The sequence below is a fragment of the Phoxinus phoxinus genome, assembly GCF_949152265.1.
Source record: "Phoxinus phoxinus genome assembly, chromosome: 18".
Lineage (NCBI taxonomy): Eukaryota > Metazoa > Chordata > Actinopteri > Cypriniformes > Leuciscidae > Phoxinus > Phoxinus phoxinus.
The window spans coordinates 3,830,376-3,854,784 of record NC_136893.1 but is presented as its reverse complement, the minus strand read 5'-3'; the positions used below and the strand labels follow the sequence as shown (position 1 = coordinate 3,854,784).

Sequence of the window (24,409 nt, the reverse complement as noted above, 5' to 3'; positions counted from 1 at the left end):
TCTAAAACTACTCTTTTCTCTTTTCGTGAAATCATTGATTTTAATCTAAATAGGGGGATATCAAGTTTCCAGAATATTTAAGACACAAATGTTAATTTTAGGGTTTCAACTTTTATTAACCGATGAATTTGCATGACTTTTCCAGTTGTCTGTGAAATATTTGATATGATTAAGGAATTTTTTTTATTCATGTTTTGATTATTATTTTTTCAATATACCACTTTTGAAATGTCAATAAAAAAAACTAATATTACATATATAATTCATATGTGTTCAAATTCGAACATATATTTCTAACAAATATTTGTATGTATTATTAATTACAATACAAATTTACATATATACAGTACATATACACATTATATATGACTATACATATTTATTTTGGTTATTTATGAATGTATTATTATAATATACAGATATTTGTAAAAAAAAAAAAAAAAAAAAAATTATTTATTCTAGTAATTGTAATTTATTTTAAATCATGTGTAAGTTTGCTGAGGCCCTGGTTGAGAACCACTGTGTTTACTTTGAAATTGAATACAAGCATAATGTGTAGTACGTAGTGTATATACTTAGTTCACTATACTTCATATGTAGTGTATACTATATTACAATACTTATAAGAAATAGTATGCATCATGTTCACAGTAAACATTACGCAGAGTGCATGTTTAATCCAGTGAGTGGCATTTCTAATGGAAGTTTGTACGAAAGCATCTTTACTCTTTGCGGTTTGATATTACTTCAAAAAGAACCTACATTTGCCCTCCATTTAATCTCACCATCTAAACCATCGAGATATTAAAGAGATCTCCTCTGTAGTTTTTCTTGACCGTGGATAAAGTGAGTCATGAACAGTCATTTGGAATCATCACACTTCAGATATGAAGCTTTATAGTTACTAATCAACATGCTGCCATCTGCTGGTCACAGTGAATATGTTCCTGATAGCATCAACGATCAAATGTTCAATGTAGGAGATTTGATTAAGATGAAGCACTAAATAATGCTCCTTATGTGATGGGCCTTTTTTTACGTGCAGTAAGGGCTTTGATTGTAATATGTGACCCTGGAAAATATATTTTTTATATATTTATGGTAGGAAATTAACAAAATATCTTCATGGAACATGATCTTTACTTAATATCCTAATGATTTTTGGCATAAAAGAAAAATATATAATTTTGACCCATACAATGCATTGTTGGCTATTGCCACAAATATACCCGTGTGTCATGTGACTGCTTTTGTGGTCCAGGGTCACATATGTACTTTAACTATTCTTAACTGTCTATGTTGGAAGTCTAAAATTTCATTGTACTGTATGTAAATTGTACAATGACAATAAAGAAATCTATCTATCTATATATCTATGTAATCTATCTATCTATCTATCTATCTATCTATCTATCTATCTATCTATCTATCTATCTATCTATCTATGTCTGTCTGTCTGTCTGTCTGTCTGTCTGTCTGTCTGTCTGTCTGTCTGTCTATCTATCTATCTATCTATCTATCTATCTATGTCTGTCTGTCTGTCTATCTATCTATCTATCTATCTATCTATCTATGTCTGTCTGTCTGTCTGTCTGTCTGTCTGTCTATCTATCTATCTATCTATCTATCTATCTATCTATCTATCTATCTATCTATCTATGTCTGTCTGTCTGTCTGTCTGTCTGTCTATCTATCTATCTATCTATCTATGTCTGTCTGTCTGTCTGTCTGTCTGTCTGTCTGTCTGTCTGTCTGTCTGTCTATCTATCTATCTATCTATCTATCTATCTATGTCTGTCTGTCTGTCTGTCTGTCTGTCTATCTATCTATCTATCTATCTATGTCTGTCTGTCTGTCTGTCTGTCTGTCTGTCTGTCTGTCTGTCTATCTATCTATCTATCTATCTATCTATCTATGTCTGTCTGTCTGTCTGTCTGTCTGTCTATCTATCTATCTATCTATCTATCTATCTATCTATGTCTGTCTGTCTGTCTGTCTGTCTGTCTATCTATCTATCTATCTATCTATGTCTGTCTGTCTGTCTGTCTGTCTGTCTGTCTGTCTGTCTATCTATCTATCTATCTATCTATCTATCTATCTATCTATCTATCTATGTCTGTCTGTCTGTCTGTCTGTCTGTCTGTCTGTCTATCTATCTATCTATCTATGTCTGTCTGTCTGTCTGTCTATCTATCTATCTATCTATCTATCTATCTATCTATCTATCTATCTATGTCTGTCTGTCTGTCTGTCTATCTATCTATCTATCTATGTCTGTCTGTCTGTCTGTCTGTCTGTCTGTCTGTCTGTCTGTCTGTCTGTCTGTCTGTCTGTCTGTCTGTCTGTCTATCTATCTATCTATCTATCTATCTCTGTCTGTCTGTCTGTCTGTCTGTCTGTCTGTCTGTCTGTCTGTCTGTCTGTCTATCTATCTATCTGTCTGTCTGTCTGTCTGTCTGTCTGTCTGTCTGTCTGTCTGTCTGTCTGTCTGTCTGTCTATCTATCTGTCTGTCTGTCTGTCTGTCTGTCTGTCTGTCTGTCTGTCTGTCTGTCTGTCTGTCTATCTATCTATCTATCTATCTATCTAGAGTCACATTTAAAGTCATCATGTATGCATGTGGAGGCTTGTGTCTGTTTGTCTGGATTTAACTGCATTGAGTGTGCGACGTTGTGGACTCACTTGCGGGGCGGTAGCGGCGGCTGCTGCTCGCCGAGGGACTGCTGGGTGGCCTTCAGGTAACTCTGGCGTCGAGCTGCGGTCTTGGGCGAGGGTTTGGGTGAAGGCGGTCCGTCCGAGTCCTCGCTGTCCTCCACGTCCCCCATGGCTTTAACGTAACTGCCGCTGCGCATGCGTCTGCACGGGATCTCGCCCGCGGCCCCTGCTTTACCCAGCGTCCCGCTCCACTCTCCTCCAGGCACCTGCCAAAACACTCACTGTTACAATACCCACAATGCATCTGGGTCAAAGATCTCAGCTTAAACTTTCTGAAATAAAGCGTAAAATGCATGTGACAAGTTATTTTCATTCATGTAGGTTTTATGTTTTGGTTTTACTGTTGAAATGTCATTCAGAATGACAACAAATTATTGTTCAAATTTATATATATATATATACAATATTAAAATAAATGTACCTTTTTTGTTCATATTAATACATATTATTAATACGTATATAAATATTTGTATTTGTTGTTACTATTGCACTTCTGTATATTGATTATCATACAAATATTTTTAAATATTTAAAACTCTGCTTAAATAATAATAATATATTTTTGCAAATTGGATTTTTTTATGCATAAAATAAGAAAAAAAATCGGTGTTTCAAGTGTTATGTTGAAAAAAACACGATTTTTTTTCTTATTTTATGCATAAAAAAATCCAATTTGCAAAAATATATTATTATTATTTAAGCAGAGTTTTAAATATTTAAAAATATTTGTATGATAATCAATATACAGAAGTGCAATAGTAACAACAAATACAAATATTTATATACGTATTAATAATATGTATTAATATGAACAAAAAAGGTACATTTATTTTAATATTGTATATATATATATATAAATTTGAACAATAATTTGTGGTCGTTTTGAATGGCATTTTTAAAACAGAACGTACTGTATATGTGTGTGATAAGTGCAATAATAATAAATAAAAATATTTTTATAATAATACATATTTATTAGAATATGTATATTATAAATATAAATATGTATATATATATACATAAATGTTTAACTAGTATTATAGTTTATATATAACAATAATATTTGAACAATAATTGAACATATGAATGGTGTTTCAAGTGTTATGTTGAAAAAAACACATTCATATGTTCAATTATTGTTCAAATATTATTGTTATATATAAACTATAATACTAGTTAAACATTTATGTATATATATATACATATTTATATTTATAATATACATATTCTAATAAATATGTATTATTATAAAAATATTTTTATTTATTATTATTGCACTTATCACACACATATACAGTACGTTCTGTTTTAAAAATGCCATTCAAAACGACCACAAAATATTGTTCAAATATATGTATTTATTATTATGCAAATATTTGTAAGTATATCGTTAAAATGTAATTTAATCGCTGGTGTTTCTAACGTCACAAACTACCTTGTAACCAATCAGATCAACGTGTGATCGTCAACCAGTGGATCTCTGAGCTGAGCGAGTGAGTGGAGGCGGGACTCATTTGCATATTCATAGAACCGCGTATACTAAATGAGGTTAGTTACATTCAAGCCATTTTAAGGCATGATTTTTTTATTTATTTTTTTATCTTTTAAATATGTAATTTAACCAAAGATGAGTTTTAAGGGATAAAATGATTGACTACAGCCAGACTTCAACTGTCTTTCTTTCGTCACCTGTAGGAAGTTGCAGGTCATCATCTCCTGTCCGTGGCAGGACTTGGACTTGAGCAGGGTCTGGTTGATGGTTGCGGAGCCCTTCTGAAGCACCTGTCGGGCCTGACTGAGGGTCAGCGTTGACCAGGAGCCTCTCTTCACCAGCACGCTGTCCCCCGCCGGGCCCCCGCCGGGCAGGCTGACCTGAGGCTTGAGGTCTCCGCTGCTCTTGGAGGATTTGAGTGTGTGCGCAGCGATGGTGTTGTAGCCCTGCGGATTCAGTCTGGGTGGCGCTTGACTGTCCGACACGGCTCTTCCCAGCGTCATCATGCTCAAAGGGTTTCGATACGCCACCGCTAGCGGCCCGGCGGCGGGTTGAGTCGGTGGATCGTCCTCTAAACCGTCATCTGAGCTCCAGAAGCCTGAGAGATTGGGCCGCGGACGCCGTTTGGTGCCTTCTGTCTTAGCGCGGTCTTTGCTTTTGCTTCGCCGGGTCGTTTTAGCCGTGTCGCCAGCGGTTATGCTTCCTTTAACCGCCGATCCCTCCAGGGATTGCGATTTGGCGAAGAGTTTCTGGACGGATTGGACCAGGTTTCGGATGCGGCTGGGACTCTCGCTGCGCGGCTTTTGGCCGCGGCTGCGCCGGTGGAACTGTAACGTGCTAAACCCGTCACGCTGTAGCGGTAGGTGGCGCTCCAGCTGGTCCAGAAGGTTTGCCGGGAGCCGGTTCATCTTGGCGGCGGCCGCGGAGGAGATGGTGGCCGTGCCGCTGCTGATCATGGCGGGAGCGCCCAGTCCCAAGCCCAAACCCATGGACATGGAGGACGTGAGGGTGCCGGAGCGACTGCCTGTCTGAGCCATACAACCCTGAGGAGACGAACCATATCATCACAAAATTACATTAAATTATGCAGATGTTCTAGACCAGGGATGCAAAACTCAGTTTTGCTTCAATCCTAATTAACCCTTTGGTGCACTTCGCGTGTAGGTCAAAAGTGATCGTTTTTTTAATTTCAATTAAATGGATGCACTATATTTTAGTTGGAAAATGTTTTTTATTTAATATTTTGTATTTTTTAGGGGATTTTATTGTACTTAATTATATTTACGCTGTATTTATAATCCTTTTATTCACTTTTTGTTCAATTTCATTTTCAACTTAAACTGTCGTAATATTGAATGCTTTAGAGCACAGACTTAAGTTTGATCTCCTTTTAAAGATGACACGTGGCAGATTATTGCTGAAGTGAAAAAAAGATTTGAAAACTTAACTTTAAAAAGTTACAGAATTTAACCTTTATTATATAAAAAATGTGAAAAAATACTATTTTCATTTTTATTTAATTATATGAAATATATATTTTCAAAAACATGTTTTACTCCAAAATTATGAGAAAATCAAAGTCATAAATCTAAAGTTGTGGTGAAAATTTGAGCCTGATATCTTTCAGTAAGATTTTGTTTGGCCGCAGTACCAAAAGATTTCACCAGATGAAATTCGTCGCCCATTGTCATTTTTGTATGACAATACAATTTGATTTAACCTGTCCAAATCATATCTATGATTTTTTTTGTGTGTTCAAATATCAAGTGCCAAAACCTTTACCAGGTTCCGTACCATTCCGATAGGGTAAAATAAAAAATAACAAAACAAATGTAACATTTTTCGAAGAGCACCCGAGGGTCATCAAGATCATCACTCTGGAAAAAGTTTTGCACCTCTGAACTAGACATTTAAGTGCATTTTCATGAAAAGAATAAAAGAGAAATGAATGAATGAATAAGTCAAGTGTGGGTTCAAAATTGGACATTTGTAAACTGTTTGTAATACTACAATTATTGTAACTTGGAAACTAGAGATCTATTTTGTCCTTCGCAAAACATTTGTGAAAAGTCAGTAACGGGGATATTATCGCAGGTTTCAAGTGGCTGTATTACTGGTCATACACATCAATAAAAATTAGATTGCATTTTTAGTTTGACATAAAACTATTTTTCTTGCCTGCTATAAACAAACAAACACACACACACACACACACACACACACACACACACACACACACACACACACACACACACACACACACACACACACACACACACACACACACACACACACACACACACACACACACACACACACACACACACAATCTTTGCATTTAAACTGCAATGATAATACATCAAATTATGGACAAGATGAATGATTATTAATGCATGAATTAAACTTATTCAATCTTTCAATTTGTTGTGTGTGATGCATGTATTTAAAAAATACATGTTATTGTATCAAGAAAATCTATTTTTATATAGTTAATAAATATAAAATGTGATATGCAAACGATCGAAAGTTTGGGGTCAGAACGTTTTTTTATTTTTTTTATTAACACTTTTATTCAGCAAGGATGCATTAAACTGATCAAAAGTGACAGTGAAGGCATTTATAATGTTACAACAGATATCACCGTATACATATATAAGCTCCTTCAGTATTATCAGGAGCTGTTACCCTCCTCCATCCCCAGCTCCACCTATCGTCAGTCAGGATTTGCCATTCTGATTCCCCTTGAATCATCAAATTATGTTGTACTTTAAAATCTTGAATTTATGATATCTGCAATACATTTATGTTGGTTCTGTTCTGTTACCCTACGGGGGGTTATTGCTGCTCTTATCAATGCTAGGCTGCATGGATGCACAGGGAGTTCTCGCCCAGAACAGAACCACACCGCCAATCCAAGCTGTATGCTAATTGTCAATCGTATTTGACAATAGTGGTCCTGACAGAACTAAGAACATAGGTAAAAAATATATGTAAATATAAGTACCTGCATGTAGTCGCTCTGCTCCGGCTGGTTGCTGTAGTGCAGGCGTGGGAAAGTGCTGCTGTTGGTCAGCTGGTTGTTTAGAGGCAACATGCAGTCCGACTGCAGGGTCGTCGGGGGGGAAACGGGAAAATGATGGAGGTGAGGATCCAGAGTGCCATAATGGTTGACGGTGGGGCTTAGGAAGAAGGCGGCGTGGGGGTCCGGGGCCAAGGGACACAAGGGCTCCTGGGGGCCCGCGGTGGGGTCACAGCTGTCTGACAGATGTCGGCTACGGTTGGCCCCTAAGCTTTTCATGGTTGCTGTGCAGGGTCCGTCCTAGAACATGCTCCCAGGTGAAGAGAGACTACGGCCCTGGAGGGCGACCCCTAGAGGACAGAGAGCGCAAACACACACATGAAGTCAGTCTCAGTTTCAATGGATTTGTTTGTAATGGGAACATGCTGAGAGTAAAAAATGCATTGTTACTTTTCATATCACTGTGTATCAAGTGAAGCTGAAATTCATATATGGTCATGGTCATTTTGTTTCCGACACATGCATTAAGCGATCCAATCACAACAGACTGAGCGGTCTGACCAATCAGAGCAGAGTAGACCAATCACAACAGACTGAGCGGTCTGACCAATCAGAGCAGAGTAGACCAATCACAACAGACTGAGCCGTTTGACCAATCAGAGCAAAGTAGACCAATCACAACAGACTGAGCCGTCTGACCAATCAGAGCAGAGTAGACCAATCACAACAGACTGGGCTATCAGACCAATCACAACAGAGTAGACCAATCACAACAGACTGAGCCATCTGACCAATCAGAGCAGAGTAGACCAATCACAACAGACTGGGCCATCTGACCAATCAGAGCAGAGTAGACCAATCACAACAGACTGAGCCATCTGACCAATCAGAGCAAAGTAGACCAATCACAACAGACTAGGCCATCTGACCAATCAGAGCAGAGTAGACCAATCACAACAGACTGGGCCATCTGACCAATCAGAGCAAAGTAGACCAATCACAACAGACTAGGCCATCTGACCAATCAGAGCAGAGTAGACCAATCACAACAGACTGGGCCATCTGACCAATCAGAGCAGAGTAGACCAATCACAACAGACTGAGCCATCTGACCAATCAGAGCAGAGTAGACCAATCACAACAGACTGAGCCATCTGACCAATCAGAGCAGAGTAGACCAATCACAACAGACTGAGCCGTCTGACCAATCAGAGCAGAGTCGATCAATCACAACAGACAAAATATGGACAATCCCAGCCGTTGGGTTACATTTTTACATTACATTTTTAACCCAACAGCTGGGTTTGTCCATATTTTACCCAAAATTGGGTTGAAACAACTCAGCATTTTTTAGAGTGCATGTGACCAATCAGACCAGTAGATCAATCACAACAGACAGGGCCATCTGACCAATCAGAGCAGAGTAGACCAATCACAACAGACTGAGCCGTCTGACCAATCAGAGCAGAGTCGATCAATCACAACAGACTGGGTCATGTGACCAATCAGAACAGAAGAAGCTTGCAGAAAGGTGGGGTTTAGAGAGACCGAATCCTTGATCGATTCGATTTCATACACTGCGAGAAAAGAACTGATGCTGCAAAGTATATTATGAGAAAATTATTATTATTATTGATTGTTTTACATTGGATGCAGTAATAAACCTGTTGTAGGAGACTCCAAAACAAAATTAAGAACCTTTAAAATAGCAAAGGGACACTTGTAGTGATATTTCCTAATAAACTGTTCCAATAAAAGCATCCTTGGGGAGCAGAATACTTTTTTTTAGAAACATTAACACCCTAAATCTTACCAATCCAAAACTTTTGAACGGTAGTGTGTGTGCAGTGATTCATCATGATGATCAAATGGAGATGAGCATTACACAGGGCACATATCCAGCTGTGTCATGCAGTCAAGCACACTTTTTAAACATGCATGCATTTGGCAGAGGGTTTATTTATGCTTATAAATATAACACAGCACTATGGCACGTCAAAACTCTGCCTATGCGAGACTTAAGAAGCTCAAAGAGAGCACATCTTCAATATTTCAAAACAGAACACAGTAAATGGCACTATACTGCATACAAAAATTGTCAAGGTTTTTATGCATCCAAATTCTTTTCAAATCAAAGAATCTCATGCTCACATTCAATACGTTTTGCAGCACAATATTCATGAAACTAGCGCCCTCGTTGTGTGCGAGTCACTCTTCCCTTCGACATTCATTCATCTCGAGCTGAATGTGAGTCACGCGCTCGTCGGGAGCCGAATCGCACGAGACTGAACCGACGGAGCGCCATTCACAAAAACGCCAGCATGCTAAACATCGCTGTTTTCATCTGTCATTTCTGCACTCCGCAGTCGATGAGTCATGCCTGAACACTTCATTAGCATTCAGCCCACAGCTGCACTTTCCCGCGCTCGGCCCGAGACACGCGCTACACACGTTTGCCAGGACAAAAAGTATAGTTACTTGACTGTCATTTTTGCACAATTTGAGAGCCACCAACTGGGCTTCTGATGCCAGGCTGAAAGTAAAAACAGAAATTGCATGCGGTGAGACGTGTTTTGTGTGGATAATGTGAAACTACAATGAGGAAAAGTCAGTCACTCCAGCGACCATCGTCTGTTAAAATAAAAATGCAATCACTATACACACTAACCATCATGTCATTTGGGGTTTAAACTAGGCTTACTTCTTTTTTAGACAAACTATGTTGAAATGTGAGCATCAAATATAATCATCAGGCTTTTAAGGAAGGTTTATTTGTTCATCTGTCAATCATCATTATTGCATTGCATTGGATTATATGTTTTAAAACAACAGCTTTGAATATCATCAATAGCATTTAAATATCATCTTTCTAAGACATATTATTGGCAGACATAGAGTGACAACTGATATTTATATTTTTTTATTTATGTAGCCTGTTAAACTGTTATAAAAATCCCATAGATTTACACAAGCAATCAGAATTTCCCATTTCTTTTTGATAAATACCAGCAAATACCATAAATACCAGCATCTACATCAAATTTAACATTTTAGTTTTTTCATCCACTAATCATGAGCTCCCTATTCGAATTATAAACTTCGATACTTGTTTTATATTTCTCAGTTGTTTTTAATTTGATTATGCTGTTTGCAATGCTTCATGGGATTGTAGTTCTTTCCTTCACTAAGTAGGCCTACCTTTGTATTTTTGTCCAATTTTCAAATACGTTTTTGCTTCAAATCAAAGTTTGTAATGTTATGATTCTCCTCGTAGCTGGTTGGCTTGGTTCATGGCTTATAATGCACAAAGACTTTTAAAAAATCCCTATGTGAGAAATGAATGGAAAAAATGCAGAACCAACATCTCTAAAAAAGTGGGCGGGCACTAATGCCCTCCAATGCATGTGAATGAAACCGAAACACCAAAACCTAATCATAATCACCTTTGTGTTTCATCTAAACAAATTCAGTCGGGTTTATCTCTTAGAAAAGCCTCACAACACTGAGCCCCTAAACCTGAATTTAAAGCAAGGACACATGCCAGCAGGACGTCCTTCCTTCCTCAGATCACACCGAGATGACAGCCTCAGTGATCACCATCCCAGCGCTCCTCTTTATCCCGAACACAGCACCTGACTGCAAACACAGATGTCATGAACAACTACTGAGGAAGACTGTCAGACAGCATAGGCTACTACAATAGGCTAGGAATAATTCTGCAGTAGTTTGTATTGTGCACAGTTATGCACATTTTCTGTATGCATAAAATCCAGATGACCTTACTCCATTTGTTAAGGTTTTGCAGTATACAAAATAGCACTATTTACATCTGGTCACTTCATGTGTTTTCTCTGATCCAATAGCCATCCGATTGTAAAAAGAACAGGTATAAACACATCCGAAAGACTTTCGTGACGGATTTAAATCTGATGACTCAAACGACTTCAGGAGGTAGTTTAAGCACAGACTATGTTTCCATCCACACGTTTTTATCCGAATTAAGTGATATCGAATGAAAAATGCCTTATGGAAACAGTAAAATTCGATTGAATTTCATGAATATTGACTTAAATGAAATACGTTCGTTCTCATCGGATTTTATCTTGATCGATATACGGCTTATGCGATAAACGCTGATGGAAACGTTATTTGCCGAATACATAATGAACAGCATTTTGTCTGGCAAAACTTTGTTCGCAATTGTTGGCTTGAATGTTGTGCGATTCAGTGCGAAAATGAATGGAAACACCTTAAAATGATTTGATCGCAAAACAGCATGTGACGTCATTATGCACAGGTTTTTATTCACTTTAAAGCCGTTGGATGGAAACACACTTGAGCAGCAGGACTTTATCACTCTCTGTGGGCTTCTCCTTTGACTTTATCGGACTTTATGCCTCCACGTCCCCCCGATCGCCTGCGAGCTTCTCCGCCGGTCTATACGGTAATTTCTCGACTGTGCGACAGAGAGTCGAGTTGTTATGACACAATCGCTAGCCTATTTTTACAAAAACTGCTTTTACGGGGCCATAACGTAAGATACAAGGTAATGGAGCCTTTTATACATTCTCGTGTTTCTTTAGAAATAATAAATACTTAATAGTGTTATTTTAGTGTCATTGCAATACAATAAAAGTTTCTATAAATATATCTTCTATAAAGTATTTGATAATATAAAAATTACTTTATAAGGTCCCATTATTAGTTAATGCATTTACATGAACTAACAATACAGTTCAGTTGTACATTGCATTTGAGCAATACATTAGTTACAGTATTTTATTAATATTTGGTAATATATAAAAAATAATAAAAATGACAACTGTTCAAAGTTAGTTCATGTAATCTCCATTAACAATTAACAAATATTAATAAATGCTTTAAAAGTATTTTTCATTGTCAGCTCTTGTTAACTAATGGAACCTTATTATAAAGTGTTATCAATATAATATATAATTTTATCTGTTGGCTGCAAAAAATAACATTTAACACTTAACACAAATAACACTTACCATGGCTACTTTTAAAGGGCTGTCAAATAGAGAAATATGCTTTTTACACACACACACACACACACACACACACACACACACACACACACACACACACACACACACACACACACACACACACACACACACACACACACACACACACACACACAGTCAAAACATGACCTCCAGCACACCTAGGGTCCAATCACGTAACTCCTCCCCCTTCAGCCCCACAGGCCACACCCACTCCACCTCTGGCCCGCCCCCTGCGCAGCGAATGATGGATGAATCTGACAGAAGAATCACTGCACATGCGAAAGCTCATTAAAATGTTGTGCCTGTGACCGTGGCAGGAAGCAAATGATGTGCGAAACTAAGATGGACCATCTGCGGGCGGTCATTTAAAGCAGTTATCCCCTCTGGAGATGATTAAAACCTTACATGGACCTGTCAGGTTTAGAAAGTCATTAACGGGCCTTTGATGGATCTATGGCTGCGTTTAACAAACTAAATAGGAGCCAGGGAAATGATAGACGTTACGAACAGGGCTGTAAGATAATGACTGATCCAGGGCGGCTAAGACTCCTCGGCTTATTCTAACGAGGAAGAGCCGAGTCTGCAGAGCGAACTGTTTCCAGATCAGTGCTTATTATTGCCATAAGCGGATGATGAGAGTTTCAAAAGGCTGAGATATGAAAGAGCAATGAACGATGAACTGAGATAATTTCCTTCAGTGATACCGACCCGGCTTATGGGTCCTGATAGACACTGCTTATATATAAAGCTAAAGTTCACTTTTGCTTTCATATTTCTGTTATAATTGTCATTATGTCTTGGTGAAGTTACTGACTTAGGGAGACTTTCGTCGCACATTTTTCAATGCATGTCTTTAGTAAATCCTGACAGTAGTTTTTAACGCCAAAAGAGGGGATTGCACTGACGCAAGCTAAATCTGGCTCTTAAACTGTCGTAAATATTGAATGCTTTGAAGCACAGACTTATTTTTGAAGAAAACACTTGGCAGATTATTGCTGAAGTGAAAAAAGTTTATAAAAAGTATAGAAAATAAAAGGTTTTAAAAGAAGTTTGTTTATTATCACATAAATTAATTTATTATGAATAAAAATGTATTTTCCAAAACATGTTTTACTCTAAAACTGTGAGAAAACCAAAGCCATAAATCTGAACAAGTTGCTTTACAAATTATATCTCCAAAAATGAGCTTTCAGTAAGATTTAGCTTCCACTAGATGAAATGTGTGTGTGTGTGTGTGTGTGTGTGTGTTGATTCACACAGCAAATGTCAAAAGTTTCGTACCATTTCGATTAAAGGTACACTGTGTAGTTTTTTAAGTATTTTATTAGCTAAAATCAATGTCTATATTCATAAATATGTCCTCATTGGTGTAAAATGACCTCAGCCAATGATCTGACTTATCCTCGTAAGCGAAGAATTTCTTATCTTTATTTACATGGGACGGGTAAGTCCACGGAGGCTTCCATGTCGTTCCGCCATTTTGAAAAACTATAATAGCAGAGAGGGACAAAAAGCACTAGCCTACCTCAACGCGTTTACGTTCAGACCTTGTCACGTGACTGAAACCAGCTGAGACGGACAAGGAGATCAGAGAAAGGCGCTTGGCACTGCCCCGGCTGCACTGCACGGTACTTCATAATGCAATCAATCAATCAATCAAATTTTATTTTTATAGCGCCTTACAACAGCCAAAAGGTGCACAAGGCGCTTTCCATCAATAGACAACATAAAAACGGGAAAAACAAAACAAAACAAAACACAAATATTAGCCAGAGTCGGAGGTTACGTGTTAAAAGCTTGTCTGAACAGATGAGTTTTCAACTGCGATTTAAAAACACTCAACACGGTGATGCTTCGAAGAAGTGTTGGTAAAGCGTTCCACAGATTAGGGCCCTGGACAGCAAATGACCGGCCTCCAAACTTTTTATATTTAAATTTTGGAATGACCAGAGAGATATGTTCAGATGAGCGGAGAGTTCTGGATGGATGATAGACCGTTACTAAATCGGCGAGGTAGACCGGGGCCAGACCATTGATGGCCTTGAACACGAACAGCAGGACCTTATACTCCACCCTAAACCGTATTGGGAGCCAGTGAAGCGAGCGGAGGACGGGGGTGATGTGCGAGCGTTTGCAGGTGTTGGTGAGGAGACGTGCTGCCGCGTTTTGAACCAGTTGAAGCCGATTAAGAAGTGATTGATTAAGTCCAGTGTAGAGGGCATTACAGTAGTCTATCCTCGAGCTGATAAAGGCATCAATGACTTTTTCAAGGTCAGCTCGGGACAAGAATGGTTTGACCTTACTGAGAAGCCTTAGCTGGTAAAAGCTCGCCTTAACAACTGCACTAATCTGTTTGTCGTACTGCAAATTTTTGTCAAAAATAACACCCAAGTTACGCACAGTGGGTGCAAACTGAGGTGTAAGAGGACCAAAACTGAAAGAACTATTGGGTGAGTCAGGGCTGAACAGGATGTACTCCGTCTTTCCTTCATTCAAATGAAGGAAATTCTGGGAAAGCCACTGCTTAATGTCCTTAAGGCAGTTATAAAGGGGGTCCAGCGCAGAACGATTGTTCAGAATCACAGGAAGGTAGATCTGGAGGTCGTCTGCATAGAAATGAAAATGAACGTTATGATTGGAGATGAGTTGTCCAAGTGGCAGCATACAGAGAGAACAGAACAGGACCGAGAATGGATCCTTGAGGCACACCGGATGACAGAGGGGCAGATGAGGAGGAAAAGTCGTCAAGCATTACTGAAAAAGTTCTGTTAGTGAGATATGAGGAGAACCACTTGAGCACTGCGCCCTGCAAACCAACAAAATGTTGAAGACGTGAGATGAGGATGGAATGATCCACAGTGTCAAATGCAGCGGTAAGGTCCAGTAGTACCAAAACCACAGAGCTTTTACTATCCAGAGCTCCAAGGATGTCATCATGGACCCTCATGCAGGATCATACTTATGTCAAGCCACAGGTAATTTGTTCATTATGTATCAAGTTGCAGTTTGTTTGAAATAACGAACCTCGTCACCCGAAAGAAAACTTGATGAAGTGCTATTGGAAGACATGTTGTCAGAGCTTCTTGCTACATAACGGCTACCGTAGTTGCAACACGCATTTGAAAAAGCGAGGAGCTAGAGAGCACTATTCGTTTGAATGCAAAATACAATTTCACCGCTAGATGGGAGAAATTCCTACACAGTGTGCCTTTAAGTAAAAAAAATAATATATATATATATATATATATATATATATATATACATTTTAAAATTTCAGTCAAAAATTACCGAACAGCACCAGAGGGTTAAAGGAGAAAACATCACAGAATCATAGAAAATTAGTTAACTTGCATTTTACAAGATTACTGGATCGGTTTGGTAATGGAACGAAACAAAACTCAATTAACTAGCCACTCTGGATTTATATTCAAAATATATTAGCAAAAAACAACAATTTTTTTTTTACAGTAGTTAAAGGAATTTGATAAAAATTTGAGGTTTATATCTGTTCAGAATAATCTTTAAAATGACTGATAGAAACAAGGCTTCTCAGCGCCGCAAATTGATTGACTATTTGCGCCGTCAATCATTTAGCTGTCATAAGGTCAATAGTAATAGCATATCTGACAAAACAACCACTAGAGGCTTGCGCTACTTTTGATTATAAAAAGGTTAGTTCCAATCCTTGATTCTGATTGGTCAATAGCTGTGTTTTATTCACAACACTACACAACACCCCTAGCAACCACTCTTAGCAACGTAAACACATGTTTGATCTCATCGATATTGTTCATTGAAGCTATAAGTTAGTAGAGTATTGTGAGAGATCGAGTAAGCGAGTGTACCTGCATTTACAGTAGATATAGCATTTTCCTTCAGGTCAGTCATATAGCCTATTATTCATAATAATAAAAAAATCCATTTGAATGTCCACTGCGATATCTTGTCCTTTTAACAGTCATCTGTCAGTTGCGTCTTTCTTCTCCGTGATCACAAGCTTGACTCCTTTCAATGTAAAAGTCTTCTCTACTGACTGACTTGCTCATAAAGACAGTCTTTGCCGCCATCTATTGGCAAAATAATGTATGTAACTTCTGTTGCTGTTTACGGTCAGGGACTATTTTTTCCAGCGGAAGAAAGGCTTTGTTTTAGTGATTTTACTTCATGAAAGTTGCATAGATACATATTTTTCGGCTTTACTAGTTGTATTGTGTGGTAACCGTTTTATAAAAGCAATAAGGTACTCGAGGCAAGTGCTGTATCGTGAATAATTTACGGCTGAAGGGCGTTGTTAGGCACGACGCGAAGCGGAGCCTCTCGTACCTTATTGCTTATTCTAAATGTTTATGTAGAGAGTAACTTCAAAATAAAGTTCCCCTCAAAATTGTGCTTGATATCTTTTGAAAATGAGTCTTCTATGAGTACACAGCCACAACAAGTTCCAATCTGCCACTCAAACTCTACAGCGCCACCATGTGGTGAAATGCACAAATGCATGCACTGTAGCTTGCAGCACTCATTATGGACTGCAGGTAAGCAGTCTGAATCCCAATGGGATGGTGTCAATGCCTGAGGATGAGTGACTTATGAAGGCGAGCTGATTGGCGTAGGGTGGTTGAGCTGCATCTGAACACAGGAGAGAGCGAGAGCTGTGTGTTCGTGACAGTAATGCTTATCAGGCTCGCTGGAGTGAGAGGAGAAAGGGTATAAGGCTTCAAAAGTCATAAGTGGAAGGTGGGGTGAATATGAAATTGTGGTGAAGGTGGCGGTATGAACTTAACGATTAACGTTTCATGAAGAGGCTGTGTGTTCACAAACCATCTGGAAGTGTCAGTCAAAGGCTAAACACAACAGAGCCATATTCCCTTATGGACAAACTTCACATGGTGGTAAACATAACCCTAGTGTGCTCCAAATTGCTGCCTTGGAGATATTTCATAAGATTGAAAATGAGGATGACCCCCTATACCCTTAAATAGGGCACTATTTGAAGGGACAGCAATTTGTAGTGGCTGTGACATTACGGAGTGCACTCATTCAATCCCACAATGTACAACCGATGAACGCTCAACGGCTAGAGAATACCCAGAATGCACTTTGACAGTTGTGGCAAATTGTCAAGCCGCTGATCCAATGTGGTACAGCGTAATATTATAAAGGTATAAATTTAATTTAAACGTTTTTTGCATGCTAGTTTCCACGACAGAGATAAAAATAAATATTTTAAAGTCCCCCTGTAGTCAATGACTTTATCCCTTAAAACTCATCTTTGATCTCCAAAATGACATATTTAAATGTTTTGTCCTTGAAAAAAAAAAGATTAATGTCTTAAAATAGCTTGAATGTAACTCGACACCCTTGCCACGTTTAGTATACGCGGTTCTATGAATATGCAAATGAGCCCCGCCTCCACTCACTCAGCTCAGAGATCCACTGGTTGACGATCACACATTGATCTGATTGGTCACAAGGTAGTTTGTGACGTCAGAAACACCAGCGATTTCAAAGCGTGTTTTTGAGACTGTCTTTGGTTCACTGGAGATTTTACACATGGTTTGTCTGAAAGCATATTAAAAACACCACATAGACATAATAAACTTGAATTTCACCACAGGGGGACCTTAATTACTGGAGCTGCCAGTTTGCTAAGTTTCAAATAATTATTAAACAGCAAGTACAAAAGCGGCAGCCCTTCCGGCGCACTCAGTGTCCGAATTCACTCACTCGTTTTCATTCACTCCTTCAAGTGGACTATATTAATGTAGAGAATATAAAGGAAGGTATAGGGGGCGATTTCGAAAACAGCTTTCCAGAAACAGCAGGAGTTCAGTGTAGGAAAAATAATACTTCTCTCTAAAGAAATGTGAAGTAAACATATGCGAATCCATACATTTCTCCCCCAGATCCTGCAGCCCTAATTCAATCTATTCCTTCATAGCGTCGCACCAGGACACCAAAAACACCCTTTTTTTTACTTTCAAGATGGCAGAGCTTGTGAAGCGTTGGAGTCGTGTTGAAATTCATTAGGAAATAAATGAGCTTCCTCCGCTCTGTTGAGGCATCAAACACATCTGTTCTGTATCTGAATGGCGCACAAAAGACTTCCGCCATTGTAACCGCCACTTAACAGGAGCCGCTTCTGTTCCTCACTGATTGCATTTATGACTGAAGGACTGAACGCCACTGCAGCTCATTCATTATTCGGCCTTTATTAAAATGTGCCTGACAGCAGATCTTACACTCACTGAGACCTTGAAAAGACGCCTGCAGCTGCTAAAACTATAGTTTACATTGTTAGTGGTGTTTGCAAAGACAAGCATCACTATTGCACATTGTTTTTGGACCGGTCTGAAGGTCAAGCTAACCCTACAGAGCTTCTGTCTCCCAATGCTAATGATTTTTAATATATGTTTACAGCTTAGATTTTGAAAAGCTGTGTTATTTACAACAGTAGCTGAAAAAAATTACTAAACTGCTGGTTGACACTCACCAAGAAGAACACACTCCGCCATACAGTTATTTAAGTGGAAGATTGTTTGATTTTGATTAAATCAATCAATCGCTCAACCAATCAATCGCTCAACCAATCAATCGCTCAACCAATCAATCGTTCAATCGCTCAACCTATCAATCGCGCAACCAATCAATCGCTCAACCAATCAATCGTTCAATCGCTCAACCTATCAATCGCGCAACCAATCAATCGCTCAACCAATCAATCGTTCAATCGCTCAACCAATCAATCGTTCAATCGCTCAACCAATCAATCGTTCAATCGCTCAACCAATCAATCGCTCAATCAATCAATTGCTCAATCGCTCAACCAATCAATTGCTCAACCAATCAATCGCTCAACCAATCAATCTTTCAATCGCTCAACCAATCAATCTTTCAATCGCTCAACCAATCAATCGTTCAATCGCTCAACCAATCAATCGCTCAACCAATCAATCGCTCAACCAATCAATCGCTCAACCAATCAATCGCATAACCAATCAATCGCTCAATCAATCAATCGCTCAAGCAATCAATCGCTCAACCAATCAATCTTTCAATCGCTCAACCAATCAATCTTTCAATCGCTCAACCAAACAATCGCTTAACCAAACAATCGCTCAACCAATCAATCGCTTAACCAATCAATCGCTCAACCAATCAATCGCTTAACCAATCAATCGCTCAACCAATCAATCGCTCAACCAATCAATCGCTTAACCAATCAATCGCTCAACCAATCAATCTTTCAATCGCTCAACCAATCAATTGCTCAACCAATCAATCTTTCAATCGCTCAACCAATCAATCGCGCAACCAATCAATCAATTAAAAAATAAAATCACTAATGAATTTGTGAAGTAAAATAAAAGAAAAAATATATAAATAACACTAAACTGTTCAATTTTAATGTTTTTGAAAGAAGTTACTTCTGCTCACCAAGGCTGAAAAGGTGTGTGTAGATAATATATAAATATAATTTCCATTTCAAATAGTTTTCTATGTGAATATATAGTAAAGTGTAATTTATTCCTGGGGTCAAAGCTGAATTTTCAGCATCATAACTCCAGTCTTCAGTGTCACATGATCCTTTAGAAATCAGTATAATATGATGATTTGCTGCTTAATTAACATTTCTAATTATCAATGTCGAAAACAGTTCATATTATTGAGGAAACTGAGATAATTTCCCCCCCGGATGAATAGAAAGTTCAAAAGAACAGCATTCGTTTGAATTATTTTGTAACATTGCATAGGCTATTTACTGTCACCTTTGATCAATAATGCACCCTTGCTAAATAAAGTATTAATTTTGAACAGCAGTGTATGTTGTCACTATAGACATTTCCATAATTATTCCAGGCCTGTAAAACAAAATGTTAAAATTCCCTGATATTTCAAGGTGTTCCATGAACATGTGAACCTTAATAATTCATATCAATACCAAAAAAATGACAACAAACACTTCTTTCACAATTCAATAGCATGAATGTGGTTTGAAGCAACTTGCCACATTAATATAGAACTTAGATTCTTGTGCTCTTTCCAATATATTAATATAGTATTTCAGACGCAGAACTGTTGATTTAAGAAGACGTTCTTATAGATGCTGCAGTTCTTGAGCGGGTCTGTCTGTGCATCTCTCTGTGCTCCTCGCGACCCACTTTCAAGCACTTAACACCAGTAATCACTGTCACGAACCGAGCACGACCTCCCAGGTACAAGGACAGCACCAAACACTGCGGCCGTTTATCACGCCTCACACTGGCTCTCAACCACTTCCTGTGGAGGAAAAGAGTGAAGGACAGGAGGAGGACGTTCCCTTCAGCGTCAGATGAACGAGAGCATCTGCCAGATGTGTGTGAACTGAATAAATGCAGAACGGCATGATCCTGAAGACACAAGGCACATTTTATATGAAGCTTCTACTGACTCAGAACTACAAAACCACAATAAAGAGCTCCTTTACACATATTAAACTAGAAGTAAACATTATATATGGAATAATTTCGCATTGGAATCTGGCTATATCTAGCTTGGCTCCGCCCTCCTACGTACTTCCGCTCAATTTTCATTTTCCTTCAGAACTACGTCTGGGATTGCGGTGTATTCTTGGGTTTTCTCAAAAAAATATTGTACCGGTCCAATCAGTGAACAGAGGGAGTGGCTGAGAACGAAGACGTTGAGGTTGTGCGCTAGTTTGAGTCGTCATACGTCACGAGTCACGACCAAACGTTAGCGATTGGTTATAGCTGATCCAGAGTGGCTCTGGGCAGATCCAATAGTTTTAAACTTCTACAGAGTACCCGCCTACAAGGAAGTTAATGCTTGTCAATGGAGAGAGGCCAGACTCTCTGTACAAATTAAATGTACGAGAGTCTGGTAGGACCAGGCTAGGCTATATCATGGTTTCCACTAGACATATTAAGAAAGGTTTCAATAATTATATCAAGAAATGCACTCTAAAAAATGCATAGTTGTTTCAACCCAAATTTGGGTCAAATATGGACAAACCCAGAAATTGGGTTACATTTTTTTAATTACCCTTTTTAACTCAACGGTTGGGTTCATCCAATTCTGACCCAAATTTGGGTTAAAACAACCATGCATTTTTTTTAGAGTGTGCTTTTACTGTATTTTTGTTTAAATAAATTCAGCCTATGGTGAGCAGAACATACTTTAAAAACATATAGAGAGTGTTGATCTAGAATAAAATCACTTCAAGATTCATTTTAACGCGTGTCAGAATACTGAACACAGAAGTCCTTCCCAGAGCACAGCTTAATAAGCACTGGGCCGTGTGACGTCACATCAGACCGGGTCACATCAGCTGGTCTCTGAGGAGGGCTGTCAGTCGCTCTCTCTCTCTCACGGACGATCATGACATAACGACCAAACCCTGCGAGATCAGACCGCAGAAACCCTCCGTTCACGTGCCCAACACGGGCCCGAGAGGAGAAGTTGTGAGAATGACAGAAAAACAGAGATGTCACACGTCCCTGTGAGGCTGATGACTCAGATGTGTGTGTGTGTGGTTTGGCGCTGGACGTGTGAAAGTGTGAGAAATGGCTGCTTTGAGAGTGTGAGAGTTGCACAAGAAAATACGCCTTCCTCATTTTCTCTGTTTGCCGAACACATTTCAATGCCGACGGATTTCCAGTGGAACATGGATTCCTCTCAGGACTCTGACTAGTCTGACTAACAAGTTAAAGGCCCACATGTTTGCCTAGGAACGTGCAGCTTTGTGTGATGCGTTGACGTAATTTCCACTGAAACATAAAGCCCCGTTCACACCGCTAGCGCGACACGCAGCGACGAAGCGACAAGATCCCATTCATTTCAATGGAGCGCTGGCGACTTCCAGTGACCGTTGGCGACAGAATGTGGGCGTGTCAAGCGACAGGAGACAAGCGACAAAAGTTCAGAAATGTAAACTTTATGCAAATGAGAAGCGATTTTCGCGAGCAACAACCAATAGGAAAGAAGACTTTCAGTGGAGCTCACGTTACGTCACCGTCTCGAGTTCAGGCAAGACAGAGTTCGAGGGCGATTTCACTTATATGATTTGACTAACCACATTCATGGATATAATAAAATGATGCATGGAAAAGAAACTGTCGACAGTCTCAGTGAGTTTAATTCATGCATTTATAGTTCGAGTTGTAAGTTTTTGATGCAAGTTTAGCACTGCTGCAGTTCACTTTACAGTTTCCCTGCATTGTGTTGACTATTAGAGACAAGAAAATGTGTTATTTGTCAAATACGAATGACGTTAGTCATTTATGACCGTATGAGTGAGTTTAATTTGTTGCTTGATCGATCGTTAATCTGGTAAATTAATTAATCCACTGAATACTGCCTTGGTAATATAAAAACACTCTCCCAACAGCACACTGTTTCTTTTGAGCCTATAATTTCTAGTCAAATTAAAATGATACAGTTGTATCACTTGTGATGGTATTTAGTATACCGGTAGATATGGCCAGACGTCCAGTCAACCAATAACATTAGAGCGACAGCACTACCAACGCCAACAAGCGACTTTACAGTACAGAGACTAGCGACACACAGCGACAAAATCGCTGGCGGTGTGAACGGGGCTTTAGTCGCTAGTCTCTGTACTGTGAAGTCGCTTGTTGGTAAATATATATAAATATATATATTTTAGAATATGTCATATGCACCTGCAGATAAGAATCTTTAAATGATGATTGCAAAAAAAGATAATAAATAAAAATCTTATGAATACACATCAGGTACTTTCGAATGGATGTCAATGGTTTATTTAAATTTGTATAGCTTAGTTTATAGTTTTATCATTTATTTTTTATGATGATAATCCCTGTGACCATTTTTTTGTTGATTTTCAGGAAGATTAACTATATATATATATAACTTGATATATTAACGTCATATATACTGTTAAAATAATCTAAAATTGCTCAGACAGTAATAAAAGATTGCGGCCAAGCTTAGCAACAAAACTAGTCATACTTCATAAGTAAGAAGCTTTGAGGAAGTTATTCTGTGCGGAGGAGGACCTGACGTCCTGCAGTTCTTCAGAGCAAATCACATTCCAAAACACCTTTAAAACTTAAGAACCATGATTGTATAATCTTTTTCTCCTTGCTAATCTCAGAAATATGTAATATTAAATAATGAAATCCTGCCACTGATAATATACAGCAAGAGCTCTCAGAGCCTGTCACAGTCCTCAAGTTTTTCAGCCCACGAGTGAAGCAGAGGACCACAGGCGTCCAAACTGTCATGTCATTTCCTGTCCTTTGAAGGCTCGATGCGTTCAGCATCTTTGTGGATGATAATTATAATTTGGAAGGGGAGAGAGAGAGTTTAACCAGATTGCGTCTTTGATGCTGTGCCCTGAACTCTTAAAAATAAAGTTTCCAAATGGGGATTTTCACAGTGATGCCATAGATAGAACAACCGGGTTTGGTTCCTCAAAGAACCTTTCAGTGAACAGTTCTAAAAAGAACCTTTTTTTTTCTTAGTGTGAAGATGAACATTCTAAAAAATATAAAGAACCCTTTTCCACTATAAATAACCTTTTGTGTAATGGAAAGATTCCATGGATGTAAAAGGTTTCAATCATCGATGCCAATAAAAAAAGCATTATTTTCAGAGTGTGCAGTGCTATGTCAGGAGTGTTGAGATGCATGTTATGAACAGATCAACATCAGTTTCTTTAGTCGTATTGCGGTTGCCGTCACTGTTTCCCTTCACTCGTCACTTTAGCATGGTAAAACCACTGTATACGAAGCCTCTTATTTCTTGTCAAATCATGAAAAATTTCCATTTAAACAAAACTATTTCATGTAGTATACAGTACATACTGATTTCAAAAGTCAAAACTCACTCCAAATTACATTAAAAGTGCATAAACAGGGCCTTTGCCCTCTCACTAAAACACTTAAAAGAATAAAAATAAAAATAATGAATTAATAAAAAATAAATAAAAAAAATCACAAACTGTATCTTGGACTAGATTTACAAAAATGTGAGAAAAATGTTTGCTTAGGGACAAATTAAAATACTGTTTTTTTTGTAAAACAATGAATTATTATTACTAATAATGAATTAAATTATATATATATATATATATATATATATATATATATATATATATATATTATACAAAACTA

At 38.3% G+C, this 24,409-nt stretch overlaps 1 protein-coding gene across 6 annotated transcripts in view; it reads right to left on the bottom strand.

Annotated features, from left to right (window-relative positions):
- dlgap4a (discs, large homolog-associated protein 4a) overlaps positions 1-24,409 on the bottom strand; it is a 166,525-nt gene that overhangs the window by 40,199 nt on the left and 101,917 nt on the right. For 3 of the 6 annotated variants that reach the window (XM_079588678.1, XM_079588681.1, XM_079588680.1), the window contains exons 1-4: positions 9,376-9,527; positions 7,210-7,574; positions 4,403-5,248; positions 2,681-2,919 (exon numbers count right to left, since the gene is read on the bottom strand). In XM_079588678.1, coding sequence (XP_079444804.1) covers positions 2,681-2,919; positions 4,403-5,248; positions 7,210-7,503 — 1,379 coding nt within the window. In that variant the 5' untranslated portion in view covers positions 7,504-7,574; positions 9,376-9,527. Of the gene's footprint in view, positions 1-2,680; positions 2,920-4,402; positions 5,249-7,209; positions 7,575-9,375; positions 9,582-24,409 lie in introns of those variants that run through there. The other 3 variants (XM_079588679.1, XM_079588683.1, XM_079588682.1) reach the window with 2 other exon arrangements.